General features: G+C 47.6%; 1 protein-coding gene across 2 annotated transcripts in view; it reads right to left on the reverse strand.

Annotated features, from left to right (window-relative positions):
• Nucleotides 1–20,851, reverse strand: part of LOC121548511 (coiled-coil domain-containing protein 85C-B-like) — a 116,980-nt gene extending 96,129 nt beyond the window's left edge. For both annotated transcript variants that reach the window (XM_041859968.2, XM_041859967.2), the window contains exon 1: nucleotides 19,372–20,851. In XM_041859968.2, coding sequence (XP_041715902.1) covers nucleotides 19,372–20,116 — 745 coding nt within the window. In that variant the 5' untranslated portion in view covers nucleotides 20,117–20,851. The remainder of the gene's footprint in view (nucleotides 1–19,371) is intronic.
• Between the last annotated feature and the right edge of the window lie 1,241 nt (nucleotides 20,852–22,092).

A 22,092-nucleotide genomic window follows, 5' to 3' on the forward strand; every position in this document is an offset into this window, starting at 1 on the left:
AGCGAGAGAGAGAGAGACAGACTGACAGAGAGACCGAAATTAAGTCTCCCACTGGAAAACGGTCTGTGTAGGGTCAGGAGACGTCGCCTGTGAAGGAATCATCCTTATCAGGCCATCTGTCCCATTCCAACCTCACAACGCAGCACTGGAGACAGGTTTAGAGAAATGCCCTGGGCTCACAAGGTCTGGAGCCTCAGTTTAACACAAAACAGACCGTAGGATAGGAAAACTGTAGACACACACAGACGCGTGCGGACACAAACACACACACACACACACAAAGTCACGCCACTACAATGCAAGTCATACTGTACATGTGCAACTCAACTGCACCATATTTCAGAGCCTCGGGTGGAATCCGATTCCAGATTCCGGACCACCAATAATATCAGTGAATGCAGACACTGGCTCCTGGAAATAGAACACAAGTGACTGCTGTATTGACACAGACACAGAGACACACAATATAACATGCCTTAAGGCTGCATAGTTTCTGTTCAGGCTCCAATCAATGCTTGATGTCATCACCGATCCCAGCCAGCATGCACTTAGATCAGTTCAAAGTATATGGATGGGTGTAGATTAAAGCACTGGCTCCTGGACATAAAACAAACATATGGTTGCATTGATAGGGACATGCAATGTATAGGGAGTACAGTTCCAGGCATAGTTTCAGTTCAGGCTTCAATCGATCAAAGATCTTTAATGACCCATCCAATCAATGATCTTCAATAACCCATCCAATCCATTATATTTAATAACCCATCCAATCAATGATCTTTAATAAACCAGCCAATCAATGATCTTTAATAACCCATCCAATCAATTATCTTTAATAAACCAGCCAATCAATTATCTTGAATAACACATCCAATCAATTATCTTCAATAACCCATCCAATCAATTATCTTTAATAACCCATTAAATCAATGATCTTTAATAACCCATCCAATCAATGATCTTTAATAACCCATCCAATCAATGATCTTAAATAACCCATCCAATCAATGATCTTAAATAACCCATCCAATCAATGATCTTCAATAACCCATCCAATCAATGATCTTCAATAACCAGGCAAATAAGTGCACTCAGGCTACCCGGAAGGCTAAAGCTAGTTACTTTAAGGAGCAATTCTCTCTCTGTGGGCCTAACCCCAAGAAGTTCTGGAAAACAGTTTTGTATTTGTATTTATTATGGATCCCCATTAGCTGCTGCCAAGGCAGCAACTACTCTTCCTGGGGTCCAGCAAAATTAAGGCAGTTATACATTTTAAAAAACATTACAATACATTCATAACAGATTTCACAGCACACTAAGTGTGTGCCCTCAGACCTGGAGATTAAACCCTCCTCCTCACAGCTGCCCAGGTCCCTTAATGTTGATGATGTGGTTGTTACTGACAAGGAGCACATGGCTGAGCTTTTTAATCACCACTTCATTATGTCAGGATTCCTATTTGACTCAGCCATGCCTCATTGCCCGTCCAACATTTCCTCATCTCCCAGTCCTTCTAATGCGACTAGCCTCGATGCTCCTCCCTCTTTTTCCCCTGCCCCGCTACAAAGTTTCTCCCTGCAGGCAGTCACTGAGTCTGAGGTGCTAAAGGAGATCCTTAAACTTGACCCCAAGGTTGCTGCCCCTATCATCGCCAAGCCTATCTCCTCTCTGGGGAGGTTCCCATTGCTTGGAAGGCAGCCACGGTGTGTCCTTTATTTAAAGGGGGAGATCAAGCTGATCCTAACTGTTATAGGCCAATTTCTATTTTGCCCTGTTTATCAAAAGTGTTGGAAAAACTTGTCAATATTCAGCTAACTGGCTTTCTTGATGTCTATAGTATTCTTTCTGGTATGCAATCTGGTTTCCGCTCAGGTTATGGATGTGTCACTGCAACCTTAAAAGTCCTAAATGATGTCACCATTGCCCTTTATTCTAAGCAATGTTGTGCTGCTATTTTTATTGACTTGGCTAAAGCTTTTGATACGGTAGACCATTCCATCCTTGTCGGCCGGCTAAGGAGTATTGGTGTCTCTGAGGGGTCTTTGGCCTGGTTTGCTAACCACCTCTCTCAAAGAGTGCAGTGTATAAAGTCAGAACATCTGCTATCTCAGCCACTGCCTGTCACCAAGGGAGTACCCCAAGGCTCGATCCTAGGCCCCACGCTCTTCTCAATTTACATCAATAATATAGCTCAGGCAGTAGGAAGCTCTCTCATCCATTTATATGCAGATGATACAGTCTTATACTGAACTGGCCCCTCCCCGGATTTTGTGTTAAACACCCTACAACAAAGCTTTCTTAGTGTCCAACAAGATTTCTCTGCCCTTAACCTTGTTCTGAACACCTCCAAAACAAAGGCCATGTGGTTTGGTAAGAAGAATGCCCCTCTCCCAACCGGTGTGATTACTACCTCTGAGGGTTTAGAGCTTGAGGTAGTCACCTCATACAAGTACTTGGGAGTATGGCTAGACGGTACACTGTTCTTCTCTCAGCGCATATCAAAGCTGCAGGCTAAGGTTAAATCTAGACTTGGTTTCCTCTATCGTAATAGCTCCTCTTTCACCCCAGCTGCCAAACTAACCCTGAATCAGATGACCATCCTACCCATGCCAGATTACGGAGACGTAATTTATAGATTGGCAGGTAAGGGTGCTCTCGAGCGGCTAGATGTTCTTTACCATTCGGCCATCAGATTTGCCACCAATGCTACTTATAGGACACATCACTGCACTCTATACTCCTCTGTAAACTGGTATTCTCTGTATACCCGTCGCAAGACCCACTGGTTGATGCTTATTTACAAAACCCTCTTAGGCCTCACTCCCCCTATCTGAGATACCTACTGCAGCCCTCATCCTCCACATACAACACCCGTTCTGCCTGTCACATTCTGTTAAAGGTCCCCAAAGCACACACATCCCTGGATCGCTCCTCTTTCCATTTCGCTGCAAATAGCGACTGGAACAAGCTGCAAAAAACACTCAAACTGGACAGTTTTATCTCCATCTCTTCATTCAAAGACTCAATCATGGACACTTTTACTGACAGTTGTGGCTGCTTCGTGTGATGTATTGTTGTCTCTACCTTCTTGCCCTTTGTGCTGTTGTCTGTGCCCAATAATGTCTGTACCATGTCTTGTGCTGCTACCATGTTGTGCTGCTGCCATGTTGTGTTGCTACCATGTTGTTTTCATGTTGGGTTGCTACCTTGCTGTGTTGTCGTGTGTTGCTGCCATGCTATGTTGTTGTCTTAGGTCTCTCTTTATGTAGTGTTGTGTTGTCTCTCTTGTTGTGATGTGTGTTTGGTCCTATATTTATATATATTTTTTAATCCCAGCCCCCGTCCCCGAAGGAGGCCTTTTGTCATTTGGTAGGCCGTCATTGTAAATAAGAATTTGTTCTTAACTGACTTGCCTAGTTAAATAAAGGTTAAATAAAAAATAAAATAAATGAAAAATACATCCAATCACACAGAGGTCTGGAAAGAAGTTTTATGTAAAGCATCCATCCTTTAGGCAAAATCATCCATTGGTGTTTTAACACTTTTAAATGCGATAAGCATTCCTCCATCTCTCCAGGTTTAAAAAGCTAAACTTTAGGATGTTTGTGAATTGAGCTAGTTATCCCCAAGGGGAGAGAGGTGTGTCAGCAAACTCCAAGCCAGAGAAATTCAATTACACTGACAGCGGGATTCCCCAGAAACTCCCCCCCTGTCTTGCCTCCTCCAGCCCACCCCCCACCACCACCACTACCGAGCCAACCCACTACTTCACCTCAGCGTACCCCCACCTCTCCCCAGCCTCACCCCCCAACACCTCCCAGCCAAACCCCCACTACAAAGCCTCTTTGAAGGCCTTTTGTTTGCATCTCTGTCTTTTGGGAAAGAGGAGCCAAATATGTGTGGCAGACTATGTGGGGGGAGTCCAAGAGTGGAGACTGGGCAGAACAGAACAGAGCAATGATTCGGTTGACATTAAGGTGCATAGTATAGATCCCTTTCTGTGTTCGCAAACATTGCCGCACGAGGGCGATGTGCGCAAGTTGGTGGCAGAACACGGGGCAGTTCTTACAGAACGCCAGCAAAAAAAGCCTCTATTTACATGTTGCTTATGAGTGCATTTCACACCACTTTTGGATTGCAATTGGATTTTAAGGCTCGTATGAATGTCCTGCTTAATATAATGTTTGTGTCATCATCACAAATCAACTGCATTCTACTTAAAAAACACTTAAAGTTCAACCAGTAAAATGGCTCTTTAGCTAGCTTTTGCTACAGCCTATGTCAATGAGCGTTAGCATTCTAGATAAAAGCTGCTGCATCCAGAATAGTTATTTTGCAAAGATCACAACCAAAAATAATTTTAGCGACTGTCCAAGCAAGACTGAAAACCCACAAAAGTTATTTTGTTTAGAGGTAATAAAAATGTAAATCTAGGCTGTTGAATGGGCGCAGATGGCGATGGCTTTCTTACTGCCACCAAGAGTCATGCTCATATGTGCGTGACGTCAGTGTGTCATGGAAAAGGGTCTACAGTATATGCTGTAATACCAAAGCTAATAAATAACAGGTGATTATATTCATTATTTTAGAGCAAGCCAGCTTTAGAATTCTCTACCCCACTCCTCCTTACATCTCTCCCCCTATCTCTCCATCCCTCCAACTCCCATTCTGGCACAGTTCTCTCATTTAGCACCTCAGTAACGATTTTAGTGTTTGTCTGCTAAAGTCCCCAAGGCCTGCTTGGCATCTGGACGCCATGAGCGAAGCTACAGAACTCAGCATTCAGTCAGCAACTAACATCTGTTCCCCTTGGACTTCAAACATTAGACCTCATCCATCAGCTTGGCTCTGAATGATGATCAACCAGCTGTGCCTCATCAACTATCTGTGGAAGACCATCTCCCATCAACTGACAGCTCGCTGAATTTGGTTTGGTTAGTTTTTTTTAATTGGCTTTGAGATTAAACATGGTACAGATAGAGCACAAATAGACTACAGACTTGGCAATAGCCAGCACTAATCACTCACTGCAGTGAGCCTTTTTTTGACACATGGGCCATGCCAGTCAAGCAGACAGTCTGTGTAGATTACCCTAATGCCCTCTGTTTGACAGTGTGATGTGAAGAGGAAGGTTCAGGGGCACGCAAGGGCATCACTTCTAGCAAAATATCAGGTTAGAGAGGCCAGAGAGGTGATCCGTGCCCAGCCCCAACCCAGTCCCATTCTGCCACAGGCAGACAAGCAGACACAATATTGCTGTTATGCAACGATGTGTGTGTGTGTGTGTGTGTGTGTGTGTGTGTGTGTGTGTGTGTGTGTGTGTGTGTGTGTGTGTGTGTGTGTGTGTGTGTGTGTGTGTGTATTATAAGCATCCCAGGCATGACTTCATGTCAGGATGCACAAACATGGCCAAAAACTTTGGTGTTTGTGTGCAGATTAAAAACAGCTCCGCTTGCTAGCATGCTGTTAGGATACAGTATATCTAAATTCAGGCTTTTAAAATTCTAGAATCACTGGAATCTCAAAAGACACCAGCTGTGTATATAGAAAAATTTTCCTGCAAGATGAGCTCCTATGTTGCTTTCCTAAAATGAATGAACGAATCAGAGTCTGGATTTAGGCGGCCTGTCCGTTTGTATGTTACAGCACAAAACAGATTATATTTATCCTACAGACAGATCATGCCGTTATTGGTGTGTGTGTGTGTGTGTGTGTGTGTGTGTGTGTGTGCGTGTGTGTTATTGGTGTGATGTGCAGCTAAAACCAGGCTTTGCATCCTATTTCATCACGGTGTTTCATCCAACGGCCTGCTGAAGCCTGGGTATTTAGGTCTTAGAACGGGGGCATTGATTTCTAGTCCGCTTGATGCATTTCAAATGTCTCTTAGGCAGGCCATAGAGAAAGTGAGAGAGCGAGAGAGAGGAGAGAGAGAGAGAGAGAGAGAGAGAGAGAGAGAGAGAGAGAGAGAGAGAGAGAGAGAGAGAGAGAGAGAAAGAGAGGACAGCCAAAGACAACAATGATAATCAGTGGACTCATCCAAAATCAATTTGCCTGAGTCCTTCTAAAAGCAATTAAGATAGTCTTCTCTTCTTCCTTCAGGGCCGTGATACTCAGTGACATAATTCACCCACATCAATCTGATGGTGGGACACTGAAGAGGCTACATAGGCATCCAGTGTGTGTGTGTGTGTGTGTGTGTGTGTGTGTGTGTGTGTGTGTGTGTGTGTGTGTGTGTGTGTGTGTGTGTGTGTGTGTGTATGTGTGTGTGTGTGTGTGTGTGTGTGTGTGTATGTCTGTGAGTGAGTGAGTGAGTGAGTGAGTGAGTGAGTGAGTGAGTGAGTGAGTGAGTGAGTGAGTGAGTGAGTGAGTGAGTGAGTGAGTGAGTGAGTGAGTGAGTGAGTGAGTGTGTGAGTGAGTGAGTGTTATAAGCATCCCAGCCATGACTTCATGTCAGGATGAGAGTGGATTTAAACACAGCAACAGTGAGGCAATCACAACAACAACAATAATAGTTTAGTCATATGGTAACACATAGGCCTTGGCAGCATCACGGTCCAATGTCTCTGTGTTATGATGTACTTCTGACTGTCTGAATGGTCTGTCTGAGCGGTCTGTCTGTCTGAACAGCCTGTCTGTCTGAACGGTATGAACTGTCTGAACAGCCTGTCTGTCTGAACGGCCTGTCTGTCTGAACGGCCTGTCTGTCTGAACGGTCTGAACTGTCTGTCTGTCTGAACAGCCTGTCTGTCTGAACAGCCTGTCTGTCTGAACGGTCTGTCTGTCTGAACAGCCTGTCTGTCTGAACGGTCTGAACTGTCTGAACAGCCTGTCTGTCTGAACGGCCTGTCTGTCTGAACAGCCTGTCTGTCTGAACGGTCTGAACTGTCTGTCTGTCTGAACAGCCTGTCTGTCTGAACGGCCTGTCTGTCTGAACGGCCTGTCTGTCTGAACGGCCTGTCTGTCTGAACGGCCTGTCTGTCTGAACAGCCTGTCTGTCTGAACGGCCTGTCTGTCTGAACGGCCTGTCTGTCTGAACAGCCTGTCTGTCTGAACGGTCTGAACTGTCTGTCTGTCTGAACAGCCTGTCTGTCTGAACAGCCTGTCTGTCTGAACGGTCTGAACTGTCTGTCTGTCTGAACAGCCTGTCTGTCTGAACAGCCTGTCTGTCTGAACGGCCTGTCTGTCTGAACGGCCTGTCTGTCTGAACGGCCTGTCTGTCTGAACGGCCTGTCTGTCTGAACAGCCTGTCTGTCTGAACAGTCTGTCTGTCTGAACGGTCTGTCTGTATGTCTGAACGGTCTGTCTGTCTGGTCTATCTGTATGTCTGAACGGTCTGTCTGTCTGTCTGAACGGTCTGTTTGTATGTCTGAACGGTCTGTCTGTATGTCTGAACGGTCTGTCTGAACGGTCTGTTTGTATGTCTGAACAGCCTGTCTGTCTGAACATTCTGTCTGTCTGTCTGAACAGTCTGTCTGTCTGTCTGTCTGAACGGTCTGTCTGTCTGAACAGTCTGTCTGTCTGTCTGAACAGTCGGTCTGTCTGTCTGAACAGTCTGTCTGTCTGTTTGAACAGTCTGTCTGTCTGTCTGAACAGTCTGTCTGTCTGTCTGAACGGCCTGTCTGTCTGAACAGCCTGTCTGTCTGAACGGCCTGTCTGTCTGAACGGTCTGTCTGTCTGTCTGAACGGCCTGTCTGTCTGAACAGTCTGTCTGTCTGAACGGGTCTGTCTGTATGTCTGAACGGTCTGTCTGTATGTCTGAACGGTCTGTCTGTCTGTCTGAACAGTCTGTCTGTATGTCTGAACGGTCTGTCTGTATGTCTGAACAGTCTGTCTGTATGTCTGAACAGCCTGTCTGTCTGAACATTCTGTCTGTCTGTCTGAACAGTCTGTCTGTCTGTCTGTCTGTCTGTCTGTCTGAACGGTCTGTCTGTCTGTCTGAACGGTCTGTCTGTCTGTCTGAACAGTCTGTCTGTCTGAACAGTCTGTCTGTCTGTCTGAACAGTCTGTCTGTCTGTCTGAACGGCCTGTCTGTCTGTCTGAACGGCCTGTCTGTCTGAACAGCCTGTCTGTCTGAACGGCCTGTCTGTCTGAACAGCCTGTCTGTCTGAACGGTCTGTCTGTATGTCTGAACGGTCTGTCTGTATGTCTGAACGGTCTGTCTGTCTGTCTGAAACGGTCTGTCTGAACGGTCTGTCTGTCTGAACAGCCTGTCTGTCTGAACGGCCTGTCTGTCTGAACAGCCTGTCTGTCTGAACGGTCTGTCTGTATGTCTGAACGGTCTGTCTGTATGTCTGAACGGTCTGTCTGTCTGTCTGAACGGTCTGTCTGAACGGTCTGTCTGTCTGAACAGCCTGTCTGTCTGAACGGCCTGTCTGTCTGAACAGCCTGTCTGTCTGAACAGTCTGTCTGTCTGAACGGTCTGTCTGTATGTCTGAACGGTCTGTCTGTCTGGTCTATCTGTATGTCTGAACGGTCTGTCTGTCTGTCTGAACGGTCTGTTTGTATGTCTGAACGGTCTGTCTGTATGTCTGAACGGTCTGTCTGAACGGGTCTGTTTGTATGTCTGAACAGCCTGTCTGTCTGAACATTCTGTCTGTCTGTCTGAACAGTCTGTCTGTCTGTCTGTCTGAACGGTCTGTCTGTCTGAACAGTCTGTCTGTCTGTCTGAACAGTCGGTCTGTCTGTCTGAACAGTCTGTCTGTCTGTTTGAACAGTCTGTCTGTCTGTCTGAACAGTCTGTCTGTCTGTCTGAACGGCCTGTCTGTCTGAACAGCCTGTCTGTCTGAACGGCCTGTCTGTCTGAACGGTCTGTCTGTCTGTCTGAACGGCCTGTCTGTCTGAACAGTCTGTCTGTCTGAACGGTCTGTCTGTATGTCTGAACGGTCTGTCTGTATGTCTGAACGGTCTGTCTGTCTGTCTGAACAGTCTGTCTGTATGTCTGAACGGTCTGTCTGTATGTCTGAACAGTCTGTCTGTATGTCTGAACAGCCTGTCTGTCTGAACATTCTGTCTGTCTGTCTGAACAGTCTGTCTGTCTGTCTGTCTGTCTGTCTGTCTGAACGGTCTGTCTGTCTGTCTGAACGGTCTGTCTGTCTGTCTGAACAGTCTGTCTGTCTGAACAGTCTGTCTGTCTGTCTGAACAGTCTGTCTGTCTGTCTGAACGGCCTGTCTGTCTGTCTGAACGGCCTGTCTGTCTGAACAGCCTGTCTGTCTGAACGGCCTGTCTGTCTGAACAGCCTGTCTGTCTGAACGGTCTGTCTGTATGTCTGAACGGTCTGTCTGTATGTCTGAACGGTCTGTCTGTCTGTCTGAACGGTCTGTCTGAACGGTCTGTCTGTCTGAACAGCCTGTCTGTCTGAACGGCCTGTCTGTCTGAACAGCCTGTATGTCTGAACGGTCTGTCTGTATGTCTGAACGGTCTGTCTGTCTGTCTGAACGGTCTGTCTGTATGTCTGAACGGTCTGAATGTATGTCTGTGAGTGAGTGAGTGAGTGAGTGAGTGAGTGAGTGAGTGAGTGAGTGAGTGAGTGAGTGAGTGAGTGAGTGAGTGAGTGAGTGAGTGAGTGAGTGAGTGAGTGAGTGTGTGAGTGAGTGAGTGTTATAAGCATCCCAGCCATGACTTCATGTCAGGATGAGAGTGGATTTAAACACAGCAACAGTGAGGCAATCACAACAACAACAATAATAGTTTAGTCATATGGTAACACATAGGCCTTGGCAGCATCACGGTCCAATGTCTCTGTGTTATGATGTACTTCTGACTGTCTGAATGGTCTGTCTGAGCGGTCTGTCTGTCTGAACAGCCTGTCTGTCTGAACGGTATGAACTGTCTGAACAGCCTGTCTGTCTGAACGGCCTGTCTGTCTGAACGGCCTGTCTGTCTGAACGGTCTGAACTGTCTGTCTGTCTGAACAGCCTGTCTGTCTGAACAGCCTGTCTGTCTGAACGGTCTGTCTGTCTGAACAGCCTGTCTGTCTGAACGGTCTGAACTGTCTGAACAGCCTGTCTGTCTGAACGGCCTGTCTGTCTGAACAGCCTGTCTGTCTGAACGGTCTGAACTGTCTGTCTGTCTGAACAGCCTGTCTGTCTGAACGGCCTGTCTGTCTGAACGGCCTGTCTGTCTGAACGGCCTGTCTGTCTGAACGGCCTGTCTGTCTGAACAGCCTGTCTGTCTGAACGGCCTGTCTGTCTGAACGGCCTGTCTGTCTGAACAGCCTGTCTGTCTGAACGGTCTGAACTGTCTGTCTGTCTGAACAGCCTGTCTGTCTGAACAGCCTGTCTGTCTGAACGGTCTGAACTGTCTGTCTGTCTGAACAGCCTGTCTGTCTGAACAGCCTGTCTGTCTGAACGGCCTGTCTGTCTGAACGGCCTGTCTGTCTGAACGGCCTGTCTGTCTGAACGGCCTGTCTGTCTGAACAGCCTGTCTGTCTGAACAGTCTGTCTGTCTGAACGGTCTGTCTGTATGTCTGAACGGTCTGTCTGTCTGGTCTATCTGTATGTCTGAACGGTCTGTCTGTCTGTCTGAACGGTCTGTTTGTATGTCTGAACGGTCTGTCTGTATGTCTGAACGGTCTGTCTGAACGAGTCTGTTTGTATGTCTGAACAGCCTGTCTGTCTGAACATTCTGTCTGTCTGTCTGAACAGTCTGTCTGTCTGTCTGTCTGAACGGTCTGTCTGTCTGAACAGTCTGTCTGTCTGTCTGAACAGTCGGTCTGTCTGTCTGAACAGTCTGTCTGTCTGTTTGAACAGTCTGTCTGTCTGTCTGAACAGTCTGTCTGTCTGTCTGAACGGCCTGTCTGTCTGAACAGCCTGTCTGTCTGAACGGCCTGTCTGTCTGAACGGTCTGTCTGTCTGTCTGAACGGCCTGTCTGTCTGAACAGTCTGTCTGTCTGAACGGTCTGTCTGTATGTCTGAACGGTCTGTCTGTATGTCTGAACGGTCTGTCTGTCTGTCTGAACAGTCTGTCTGTATGTCTGAACGGTCTGTCTGTATGTCTGAACAGTCTGTCTGTATGTCTGAACAGCCTGTCTGTCTGAACATTCTGTCTGTCTGTCTGAACAGTCTGTCTGTCTGTCTGTCTGTCTGTCTGTCTGAACGGTCTGTCTGTCTGTCTGAACGGTCTGTCTGTCTGTCTGAACAGTCTGTCTGTCTGAACAGTCTGTCTGTCTGTCTGAACAGTCTGTCTGTCTGTCTGAACGGCCTGTCTGTCTGTCTGAACGGCCTGTCTGTCTGAACAGCCTGTCTGTCTGAACGGCCTGTCTGTCTGAACAGCCTGTCTGTCTGAACGGTCTGTCTGTATGTCTGAACGGTCTGTCTGTATGTCTGAACGGTCTGTCTGTCTGTCTGAGACGGTCTGTCTGAACGGTCTGTCTGTCTGAACAGCCTGTCTGTCTGAACGGCCTGTCTGTCTGAACAGCCTGTATGTCTGAACGGTCTGTCTGTATGTCTGAACGGTCTGTCTGTCTGTCTGAACGGTCTGTCTGTATGTCTGAACGGTCTGAATGTATGTCTGTGGTGAGTGAGTGAGTGAGTGAGTGAGTGAGTGAGTGAGTGAGTGGTGGGTGAGTGAGTGGTGAGTGAGTGTGAGTGAGTGGTGGTGAGTGAGTGAGTGAGTGAGTGAGTGAGTGAGTGAGTGAGTGTGTGAGTGAGTGAGTGTTATAGGCATCCCAGCCATGACTTCATGTCAGGATGAGAGTGGATTTAAACACAGCAACAGTGAGGCAATCACAACAACAATAATAATAGTTTAGTCATATGGTAACACATAGGCCTTGGCAGCATCACGGTCCAATGTCTCTGTGTTATGATGTACTTCTGTCTGTCTGAATGGTCTGTCTGAGCGGTCTGTCTGTCTGAACAGCCTGTCTGTCTGAACGGTATGAACTGTCTGAACAGCCTGTCTGTCTGAACGGCCTGTCTGTCTGAACGGCCTGTCTGTCTGAACGGTCTGAACTGTCTGTCTGTCTGAACAGCCTGTCTGTCTGAACAGCCTGTCTGTCTGAACGGTCTGTCTGTCTGAACAGCCTGTCTGTCTGAACGGTCTGAACTGTCTGAACAGCCTGTCTGTCTGAACGGCCTGTCTGTCTGAACAGCCTGTCTGTCTGAACGGTCTGAACTGTCTGTCTGTCTGAACAGCCTGTCTGTCTGAACGGCCTGTCTGTCTGAACGGCCTGTCTGTCTGAACGGCCTGTCTGTCTGAACGGCCTGTCTGTCTGAACAGCCTGTCTGTCTGAACGGCCTGTCTGTCTGAACGGCCTGTCTGTCTGAACAGCCTGTCTGTCTGAACGATCTGAACTGTCTGTCTGTCTGAACAGCCTGTCTGTCTGAACAGCCTGTCTGTCTGAACGGTCTGAACTGTCTGTCTGTCTGAACAGCCTGTCTGTCTGAACAGCCTGTCTGTCTGAACGGCCTGTCTGTCTGAACGGCCTGTCTGTCTGAACGGCCTGTCTGTCTGAACAGCCTGTCTGTCTGAACAGTCTGTCTGTCTGAACGGTCTGTCTGTATGTCTGAACGGTCTGTCTGTCTGGTCTATCTGTATGTCTGAACGGTCTGTCTGTCTGTCTGAACGGTCTGTTTGTATGTCTGAACGGTCTGTCTGAACAGTCTGTCTGTCTGGTCTATCTGTATGTCTGAACGGTCTGTCTGTCTGTCTGAACGGTCTGTCTGTCTGTCTGAACGGTCTGTCTGTCTGTCTGAACGGTCTGTCTGTATGTCTGAACGGTCTGTCTGTATGTCTGAACAGCCTGTCTGTCTGAACGGTCTGTTTGTATGTCTGAACGGTCTGTCTGTATGTCTGAACGGTCTGTCTGTATGTCTGAACAGCCTGTCTGTCTGAACATTCTGTCTGTCTGTCTGAACAGTCTGTCTGTCTGTCTGTCTGTCTGAACGGTCTGTCTGTCTGAACAGTCTGTCTGTCTGTCTGAACAGTCGGTCTGTCTGTCTGAACAGTCTGTCTGTCTGTTTGAACAGTCTGTCTGTCTGTCTGAACAGTCTGTCTGTCTGTCTGAACGGCCTGTCTGTCTGAACAGCCTGTCTGTCTGAACGGCCTGTCTGTCTGAACGGTCTGTCTGTCTGTCTGAACGGCCTGTCTGTCTGAACAGTCTGTCTGTCTGAACGGTCTGTCTGTATGTCTGAACGGTCTGTCTGTCTGTCTGAACGGTCTGTCTGTATGTCTGAACGGTCTGTCTGTATGTCTGAACAGTCTGTCTGTATGTCTGAACAGCCTGTCTGTCTGAACATTCTGTCTGTCTGTCTGAACAGTCTGTCTGTCTGTCTGTCTGTCTGTCTGAACGGTCTGTCTGTCTGTCTGAACGGTCTGTCTGTCTGTCTGAACAGTCTGTCTGTCTGAACAGTCTGTCTGTCTGTCTGAACAGTCTGTCTGTCTGTCTGAACGGCCTGTCTGTCTGTCTGAACGGTCTGTCTGTCTGTCTGAACGGTCTGTCTGAACGGCCTGTCTGTCTGAACAGCCTGTCTGTCTGAACGGTCTGTCTGTATGTCTGAACGGTCTGTCTGTCTGTCTGAACGGTCTGTCTGAACGGTCTGTCTGTATGTCTGAACGGTCTGTCTGTCTGTCTGAACGGTCTGTCTGAACGGTCTGTCTGTATGTCTGAACGGTCTGTCTGTCTGTCTGAACGGTCTGTCTGTCTGTCTGAACGGCCTGTCTGTCTGAACGGTCTGTCTGTCTGTCTGAACGGTCTGTCTGTATGTCTGAACGGTCTGTCTGTCTGTCTGAACGGCCTGTCTGTCTGAACAGCCTGTCTGTCTGAACGGTCTGTCTGTATGTCTGAACGGTCTGTCTGTCTGTCTGAACGGTCTGTCTGAACGGTCTGTCTGTATGTCTGAACGGTCTGAATGTATGTCTGTGAGTGAGTGAGTGAGTGAGTGAGTGAGTGAGTGAGTGAGTGAGTGTGTGAGTGAGTGAGTGTTATAAGCATCCCAGCCATGACTTCATGTCAGGATGAGAGTGGATTTAAACACAGCAACAGTGAGGCAATCACAACAACAATAATAATAGTTTAGTCATATGGTAACACATAGGCCTTGGCAGCATCACGGTCCAATGTCTCTGTGTTATGATGTACTTCTGTCTGTCTGAATGGTCTGTCTGAGCGGTCTGTCTGTCTGAACAGCCTGTCTGTCTGAACGGTATGAACTGTCTGAACAGCCTGTCTGTCTGAACGGCCTGTCTGTCTGAACGGCCTGTCTGTCTGAACGGTCTGAACTGTCTGTCTGTCTGAACAGCCTGTCTGTCTGAACAGCCTGTCTGTCTGAACGGTCTGTCTGTCTGAACAGCCTGTCTGTCTGAACGGTCTGAACTGTCTGAACAGCCTGTCTGTCTGAACGGCCTGTCTGTCTGAACAGCCTGTCTGTCTGAACGGTCTGAACTGTCTGTCTGTCTGAACAGCCTGTCTGTCTGAACAGCCTGTCTGTCTGAACGGTCTGTCTGTCTGAACAGCCTGTCTGTCTGAACGGCCTGTCTGTCTGAACAGCCTGTCTGTCTGAACGGCCTGTCTGTCTGAACGGCCTGTCTGTCTGAACAGCCTGTCTGTCTGAACGGTCTGAACTGTCTGTCTGTCTGAACAGCCTGTCTGTCTGAACAGCCTGTCTGTCTGAACGGTCTGAACTGTCTGTCTGTCTGAACAGCCTGTCTGTCTGAACAGCCTGTCTGTCTGAACGGCCTGTCTGTCTGAACGGCCTGTCTGTCTGAACGGCCTGTCTGTCTGAACAGCCTGTCTGTCTGAACAGTCTGTCTGTCTGAACGGTCTGTCTGTATGTCTGAACGGTCTGTCTGTCTGGTCTATCTGTATGTCTGAACGGTCTGTCTGTCTGTCTGAACGGTCTGTTTGTATGTCTGAACGGTCTGTCTGTATGTCTGAACAGTCTGTCTGTCTGAACGGTCTGTTTGTATGTCTGAACGGTCTGTCTGTATGTCTGAACAGCCTGTCTGTCTGAACGGTCTGTTTGTATGTCTGAACGGTCTGTCTGTATGTCTGAACAGCCTGTCTGTCTGAACATTCTGTCTGTCTGTCTGAACAGTCTGTCTGTCTGTCTGTCTGTCTGAACGGTCTGTCTGTCTGAACAGTCTGTCTGTCTGTCTGAACAGTCGGTCTGTCTGTCTGAACAGTCTGTCTGTCTGTTTGAACAGTCTGTCTGTCTGTCTGAACAGTCTGTCTGTCTGTCTGAACGGCCTGTCTGTCTGAACAGCCTGTCTGTCTGAACGGCCTGTCTGTCTGAACGGTCTGTCTGTCTGTCTGAACGGCCTGTCTGTCTGAACAGTCTGTCTGTCTGAACGGTCTGTCTGTATGTCTGAACGGTCTGTCTGTCTGTCTGAACGGTCTGTCTGTCTGTCTGAACGGTCTGTCTGTATGTCTGAACGGTCTGTCTGTCTGTCTGAACGGTCTGTCTGTATGTCTGAACGGTCTGTCTGTATGTCTGAACAGTCTGTCTGTATGTCTGAACAGCCTGTCTGTCTGAACATTCTGTCTGTCTGTCTGAACAGTCTGTCTGTCTGTCTGTCTGTCTGTCTGAACGGTCTGTCTGTCTGTCTGAACGGTCTGTCTGTCTGTCTGAACAGTCTGTCTGTCTGAACAGTCTGTCTGTCTGTCTGAACAGTCTGTCTGTCTGTCTGAACGGCCTGTCTGTCTGTCTGAACGGCCTGTCTGTCTGAACAGCCTGTCTGTCTGAACGGCCTGTCTGTCTGAACAGCCTGTCTGTCTGAACGGTCTGTCTGTATGTCTGAACGGTCTGTCTGTATGTCTGAACGGTCTGTCTGTCCGTCTGAACGGTCTGTCTGAACGGTCTGTCTGTCTGTCTGAACGGTCTGTCTGTATGTCTGAACGGTCTGTCTGTCTGTCTGAACGGTCTGTCTGAACGGTCTGTCTGTATGTCTGAACGGTCTGAATGTATGTCTGTGAGTGAGTGAGTGAGTGAGTGAGTGAGTGAGTGAGTGAGTGAGTGAGTGAGTGAGTGGTGAGTGAGTGAGTGAGTGTGAGTGAGTGAGTGTTATAAGCATCCCAGCCATGACTTCATGTCAGGATGAGAGTGGATTTAAACACAGCAACAGTGAGGCAATCACAACAACAATAATAATAGTTTAGTCATATGGTAACACATAGGCCTTGGCAGCATCACGGTCCAATGTCTCTGTGTTATGATGTACTTCTGTCTGTCTGAATGGTCTGTCTGAGCGGTCTGTCTGTCTGAACAGCCTGTCTGTCTGAACGGTATGAACTGTCTGAACAGCCTGTCTGTCTGAACGGCCTGTCTGTCTGAACGGCCTGTCTGTCTGAACGGTCTGAACTGTCTGTCTGTCTGAACAGCCTGTCTGTCTGAACAGCCTGTCTGTCTGAACGGTCTGAACTGTCTGTCTGTCTGAACAGCCTGTCTGTCTGAACGGCCTGTCTGTCTGAACGGCCTGTCTGTCTGAACGGCCTGTCTGTCTGAACGGCCTGTCTGTCTGAACAGCCTGTCTGTCTGAACAGCCTGTCTGTCTGAACAGTCTGTCTGTCTGAACGGTCTGTCTGTATGTCTGAACGGTCTGTCTGTCTGGTCTATCTGTATGTCTGAACGGTCTGTCTGTCTGTCTGAACGGTCTGTTTGTATGTCTGAACGGTCTGTCTGTATGTCTGAACAGCCTGTCTGTCTGAACATTCTGTCTGTCTGTCTGAACAGTCTGTCTGTCTGTCTGTCTGTCTGTCTGAACGGTCTGTCTGTCTGAACGGTCTGTCTGTCTGTCTGAACAGTCTGTCTGTCTGAACAGTCTGTCTGTCTCTCTGAACAGTCTGTCTGTCTGTTTGAACAGTCTGTCTGTCTGTCTGAACAGTCTGTCTGTCTGTCTGAACGGCCTGTCTGTCTGAACAGCCTGTCTGTCTGAACGGCCTGTCTGTCTGAACGGTCTGTCTGTCTGTCTGAACGGCCTGTCTGTCTGAACAGTCTGTCTGTCTGAACGGTCTGTCTGTATGTCTGAACGGTCTGTCTGTCTGTCTGAACGGTCTGTCTGTCTGTCTGAACGGTCTGTCTGTATGTCTGAACGGTCTGTCTGTCTGTCTGAACAGTCTGTCTGTATGTCTGAACGGTCTGTCTGTATGTCTGAACAGTCTGTCTGTATGTCTGAACAGCCTGTCTGTCTGAACATTCTGTCTGTCTGTCTGAACAGTCTGTCTGTCTGTCTGTCTGTCTGTCTGAACGGTCTGTCTGTCTGTCTGAACAGTCTGTCTGTCTGTCTGAACAGTCTGTCTGTCTGTCTGAACAGTCTGTCTGTCTGTCTGAACGGCCTGTCTGTCTGAACAGCCTGTCTGTCTGAACGGCCTGTCCGTCTGAACAGCCTGTCTGTCTGAACGGTCTGTCTGTATGTCTGAACGGTCTGTCTGTATGTCTGAACGGTCTGTCTGTCTGTCTGAACGGTCTGTCTGTATGTCTGAACAGCCTGTCTGTCTGAACATTCTGTCTGTCTGTCTGAACAGTCTGTCTGTCTGTCTGTCTGTCTGAACGGTCTGTCTGTCTGAACGGTCTGTCTGTCTGTCTGAACAGTCTGTCTGTCTGAACAGTCTGTCTGTCTGTCTGTCTGAACAGTCTGTCTGTCTGTTTGAACAGTCTGTCTGTCTGTCTGAACAGTCTGTCTGTCTGTCTGAACGGCCTGTCTGTCTGAACAGCCTGTCTGTCTGAACGGCCTGTCTGTCTGAACGGTCTGTCTGTCTGTCTGAACGGCCTGTCTGAACAGTCTGTCTGTCTGAACGGTCTGTCTGTATGTCTGAACGGTCTGTCTGTCTGTCTGAACGGTCTGTATGTCTGTCTGAACGGTCTGTCTGTATGTCTGAACGGTCTGTCTGTCTGTCTGAACAGTCTGTCTGTATGTCTGAACGGTCTGTCTGTATGTCTGAACAGTCTGTCTGTATGTCTGAACAGCCTGTCTGTCTGAACATTCTGTCTGTCTGTCTGAACAGTCTGTCTGTCTGTCTGTCTGTCTGAACGGTCTGTCTGTCTGTCTGAACAGTCTGTCTGTCTGTCTGTCTGAACGGCCTGTCTGTCTGAACAGCCTGTCTGTCTGAACGGCCTGTCTGAACAGCCTGTCTGTCTGAACGGTCTGTCTGTATGTCTGAACGGTCTGTCTGTATGTCTGAACGGTCTGTCTGTCTGTCTGAACGGTCTGTCTGAACGGTCTGTCTGTCTGTCTGTCTGAACGGTCTGTCTGTATGTCTGAACGGTCTGTCTGTATGTCTGAACAGCCTGTCTGTCTGAACAGTCTGGCTGTCTGTCTGAACAGTCTGTCTGTCTGTCTGTCTGAACGGTCTGTCTGTCTGTATGTCTGAACAGTCTGTCTGTCTGTCTGAACGGCCTGTCTGTCTGAACAGTCTGTCTGTCTGAACGGTCTGTCTGTATGTCTGAACGGTCTGTCTGTCTGTCTGAACGGTCTGTCTGTATGTCTGAACGGTCTGTCTGTCTGTCTGTCTGTCTGAACGGTCTGTCTGTATGTCTGAACGGTCTGTCTGTCTGTCTGAACGGTCTGTCTGTATGTCTGAACGGTCTGTCTGTATGTCTGAACAGTCTGTCTGTATGTCTGAACAGCCTGTCTGTCTGAACATTCTGTCTGTCTGTCTGAACAGTCTGTCTGTCTGTCTGAACGGTCTGTCTGTCTGTCTGAACAGTCTGTTTGTCTGTCTGAACAGTCTGTCTGTCTGTCTGAACAGTCTGTCTGTCTGTCTGAACAGTCTGTCTGTCTGTCTGAACGGCCTGTCTGTCTGAACAGCCTGTCTGTCTGAACGGCCTGTCTGTCTGAACGGTCTGTCTGTCTGTCTGAACGGTCTGTCTGAACAGTCTGTCTGTCTGTCTGAACAGTCTGTCTGTCTGTCTGAACGGTCTGTCTGTTTGTCTGAACGGTCTGTCTGAACAGTCTGTCTGTCTGTCTGAACAGTCTGTCTGTATGTCTGAACGGTCTGTCTGTTTGTCTGAACGGTCTGTCTGTCTGTCTGAACGGTCTGTCTGTCTGTCTGTCTGTCTGAACAGTCTGTCTGTCTGTCTGTCTGTATGTCTTAACGGTCTGTCTGTATGTCTGAACGGTCTGTATGTCTGAACAGTCTGTCTGTCTGTCTTTCTGAACAGTCTGTCTGTCTGTCTGTCTGTCTGTCTGTCTGTCTGTCTGTCCCAGACCCATATAGGGATGGTTCTGCTTTGTTAGACCCTAGTGCTGGTGGAAAGTCTAATTCCCCTTATCCTATGCATTCAACATCCCAGCTCAAGCTTGGCTGGTATGGCCCATTGAGATGGCCTATGGACAGGTGCAGGTGGACAGGTGTTTGGACAGATGTAGGCTATAACAAGTGAATGATAGGTGAGTATTACAGGTGTATGACAGGTGTATGAACTTCGACTTACCATTGAGTCCATTTGGGATGCTCCTGTGATGGTGTGGAGCTGACAGGTCATCCATGGACCTCCTCTGGAAGGTGCTGCCAAGCTTGCCCTCCCTCTCCGCGGGCAGCTTGTGTATGTGGTTGTGGCTGTTGTGGTTGTGGTGGTGGTGGTGGTCGGGGCTACCTGCGCTCCCTGTGCTGGAGGTACTACTCCCGTCCCCGACATCCCGAACCGTCCCTGTCCCGCCATTCAGGTTGGTGAGGCTGGACTGGGAGTCTATGGAGCTCCGGGAACCGGCGCCGTTCCTATCCTCATCCAGCATGAGGATGATCTCCTTCAGGTCCGTGTTCTCGCGCACCACTCTCTCCTGGTTGGCCTCGAGCTCTTTGAGCTTCAGCTGGTAGGTACCCACCTCCTTCCACATGGCGCTCGCGGAGTACCGGCCAAACCGCTGCCACTCCCGGGACAGCTTCTTGCCCTTCTGCCGGTCATCGTCCAGGAAGCAGCAGAGCTCGCGCAGCTCGTTGTTGTCGTCCTGGAGCTTCTGGTTGATCTCCTTCAGGTTGCGGATCTCGTGCAGGTGCACCTGCAGCCTCCGGTTAACGTCTTTCATCATGTTGCCGTGCTCGATCATTAGGTTCATCTTCTCGTTGTCCACCCTCCGTAGCCGCTTGACCAGCTCCTCCTTGCCGCATCGCAGCAGCTCTTCATCCGGTAGCTGATTCAGGTCTGGCTCCTTGGGTCCCTCCGACGGGTTTTTAGCCATGTCTCCCTGCAGTCTGTGCTCTCTCCTCGGTCAGATATAACGTGAAGGCAGTAAGCTGGATGTTTAGGATAAACTAACCGAGTCTCAATTGAGGAATTGTATTGAAATGTGAATACATGATACGGACATAATGCTAAAGGTGGCACCTCGGATCGAAAAGTTAAATTAATCAAATGAAAATGCGATGTTGGCTATGGCAACCATTCAGAAGAGGCTGCATGCAGTACACCCTCATTTGTCGTAAAAAAAAAAACTCGCGGTTGGTATTTGCAATTATTCCTTATCTTTGCATTTGTTCATAAATCGTGTCTATATCGTGTAAATATTAGTAACATCCCGACCAAAACAAGTGGATGTTAACTGATCAAAGCTCCATCACTTATCCCTCGCGCTGAGAACTGTCAGAGGAACCCTCGGCATTCCAGCATTGCATGTGCAAATCCTGCTATGCACGTTGAAGAAAATATTAAGAAAAAATCCACGAAAATTAATAACAATTCTGCTACAAATCGAACATAAATATCCGTTTGGAAACGTTTGTATAAAAAAAAATAATCAATAGCACTCAATTTACTATAACCGCATGTTGCATTTCCGAGACAACAGCAACAAACGGTTTTTACAACCGACACAGTGCTCGAGCTCTTTCAAAGATAAGCCTATTTCACCGAAGTGGTGAGCGCCTGCCTGCGCAGCGGAGTGAATACCGGAGCTCGTTGGGAATTAGCACGGTCCTCCACTGAGTACACGGGCTGTAGTACGTACGTACTCGGGTTTGAAATGGTTCAAGAGGATCTCTGTCAAGACGGCCAATCAAGACGCAGGACTGAGCGTGCCCACTCTACGAAATGAATGGCACTGCCTTCTTAAAGGGCCAGTAAGGAACTTCACTTCACACGTTATGAAAGAGGAGAAAATACATGGTTTTCTTATAATAAAAAATGCATACATTTATCAATAACATTTATAAAATAGGTCTGTATTGAAAATAACAATCTGCAATTGAATTGGTCAGTTCAAGGAATTGAAATTCAACAGAATAATTGTTATGAAAATAGACCACAATTATTTAGTATTTTATCTAAAACACAATTGTCAATTGTCAATGGTTCATTCTGAAAACTCCAGCATGATCACATCAATCATTTATATCTATGTGACCTGTTATTATCGTGTTATAAACATATTAAAACATGGTTTCCTCTCGGAGAAGATGCTATGAGTGTACCATTTTGTTCAAACAACAAACAGAAATTCCCGTATCTTCCCGTAAAAATCTCCTCAGCTCAGCAGGGAGGACACTCTTAAAGACCCAGGCCATCGCCCGGCTGAGGATTTTAGTCGAGAGGGCCATACGGAGGGTGAAGGAGTACCATATCTGGGATGGGCTTGTTCCTCTTTCCACAGTGGGTTCAGTGAATCAGCTGTGGGCCATCTGCTGCCTCATGTCGAACTATCAGGGACCTCTTGACATTAAAGGAGACAAACCAGTCTGATGTTTTTGTCAACTGGAAGTTGTATATTTCCTGAGTAAGCTAGATGGGCTGTAAATAGAAGTACTTTTATATTACTGTATTGTATGTACAAAAAAATGTAAATATGAATTAACTTTGTTGGTAATTTAATTGATCTAATGTTATACTGTATGTTTTTGTTAAGGGTAATAACTTTTTCATAGCTATTAATGAACCTAATGTGATATATTGTAAAAATATCCAACTATTAACCATGTTATGTGCTTATGTGTCATGGCACTGATGGAACTATTAAATATATGTTTGCAAGCAACTGCTTCCAATCCTTTTTGATTTTGGTAAGAGCATTTACAACATCGCAATCCTTTTCAAAATTTGTATTTCAATACATAGATATACAGTATATAACACAATTAAGTTCATTTGCAGTTAAAGAAAAACATGTCGACATTTACATCACAATCCTTTTCAAAATGTGTGTTTCAGTACATAGGAGATATA

This window comes from Coregonus clupeaformis, chromosome 33 (assembly GCF_020615455.1).
Source record: "Coregonus clupeaformis isolate EN_2021a chromosome 33, ASM2061545v1, whole genome shotgun sequence".
Classification (NCBI taxonomy): Eukaryota; Metazoa; Chordata; class Actinopteri; order Salmoniformes; family Salmonidae; genus Coregonus; species Coregonus clupeaformis.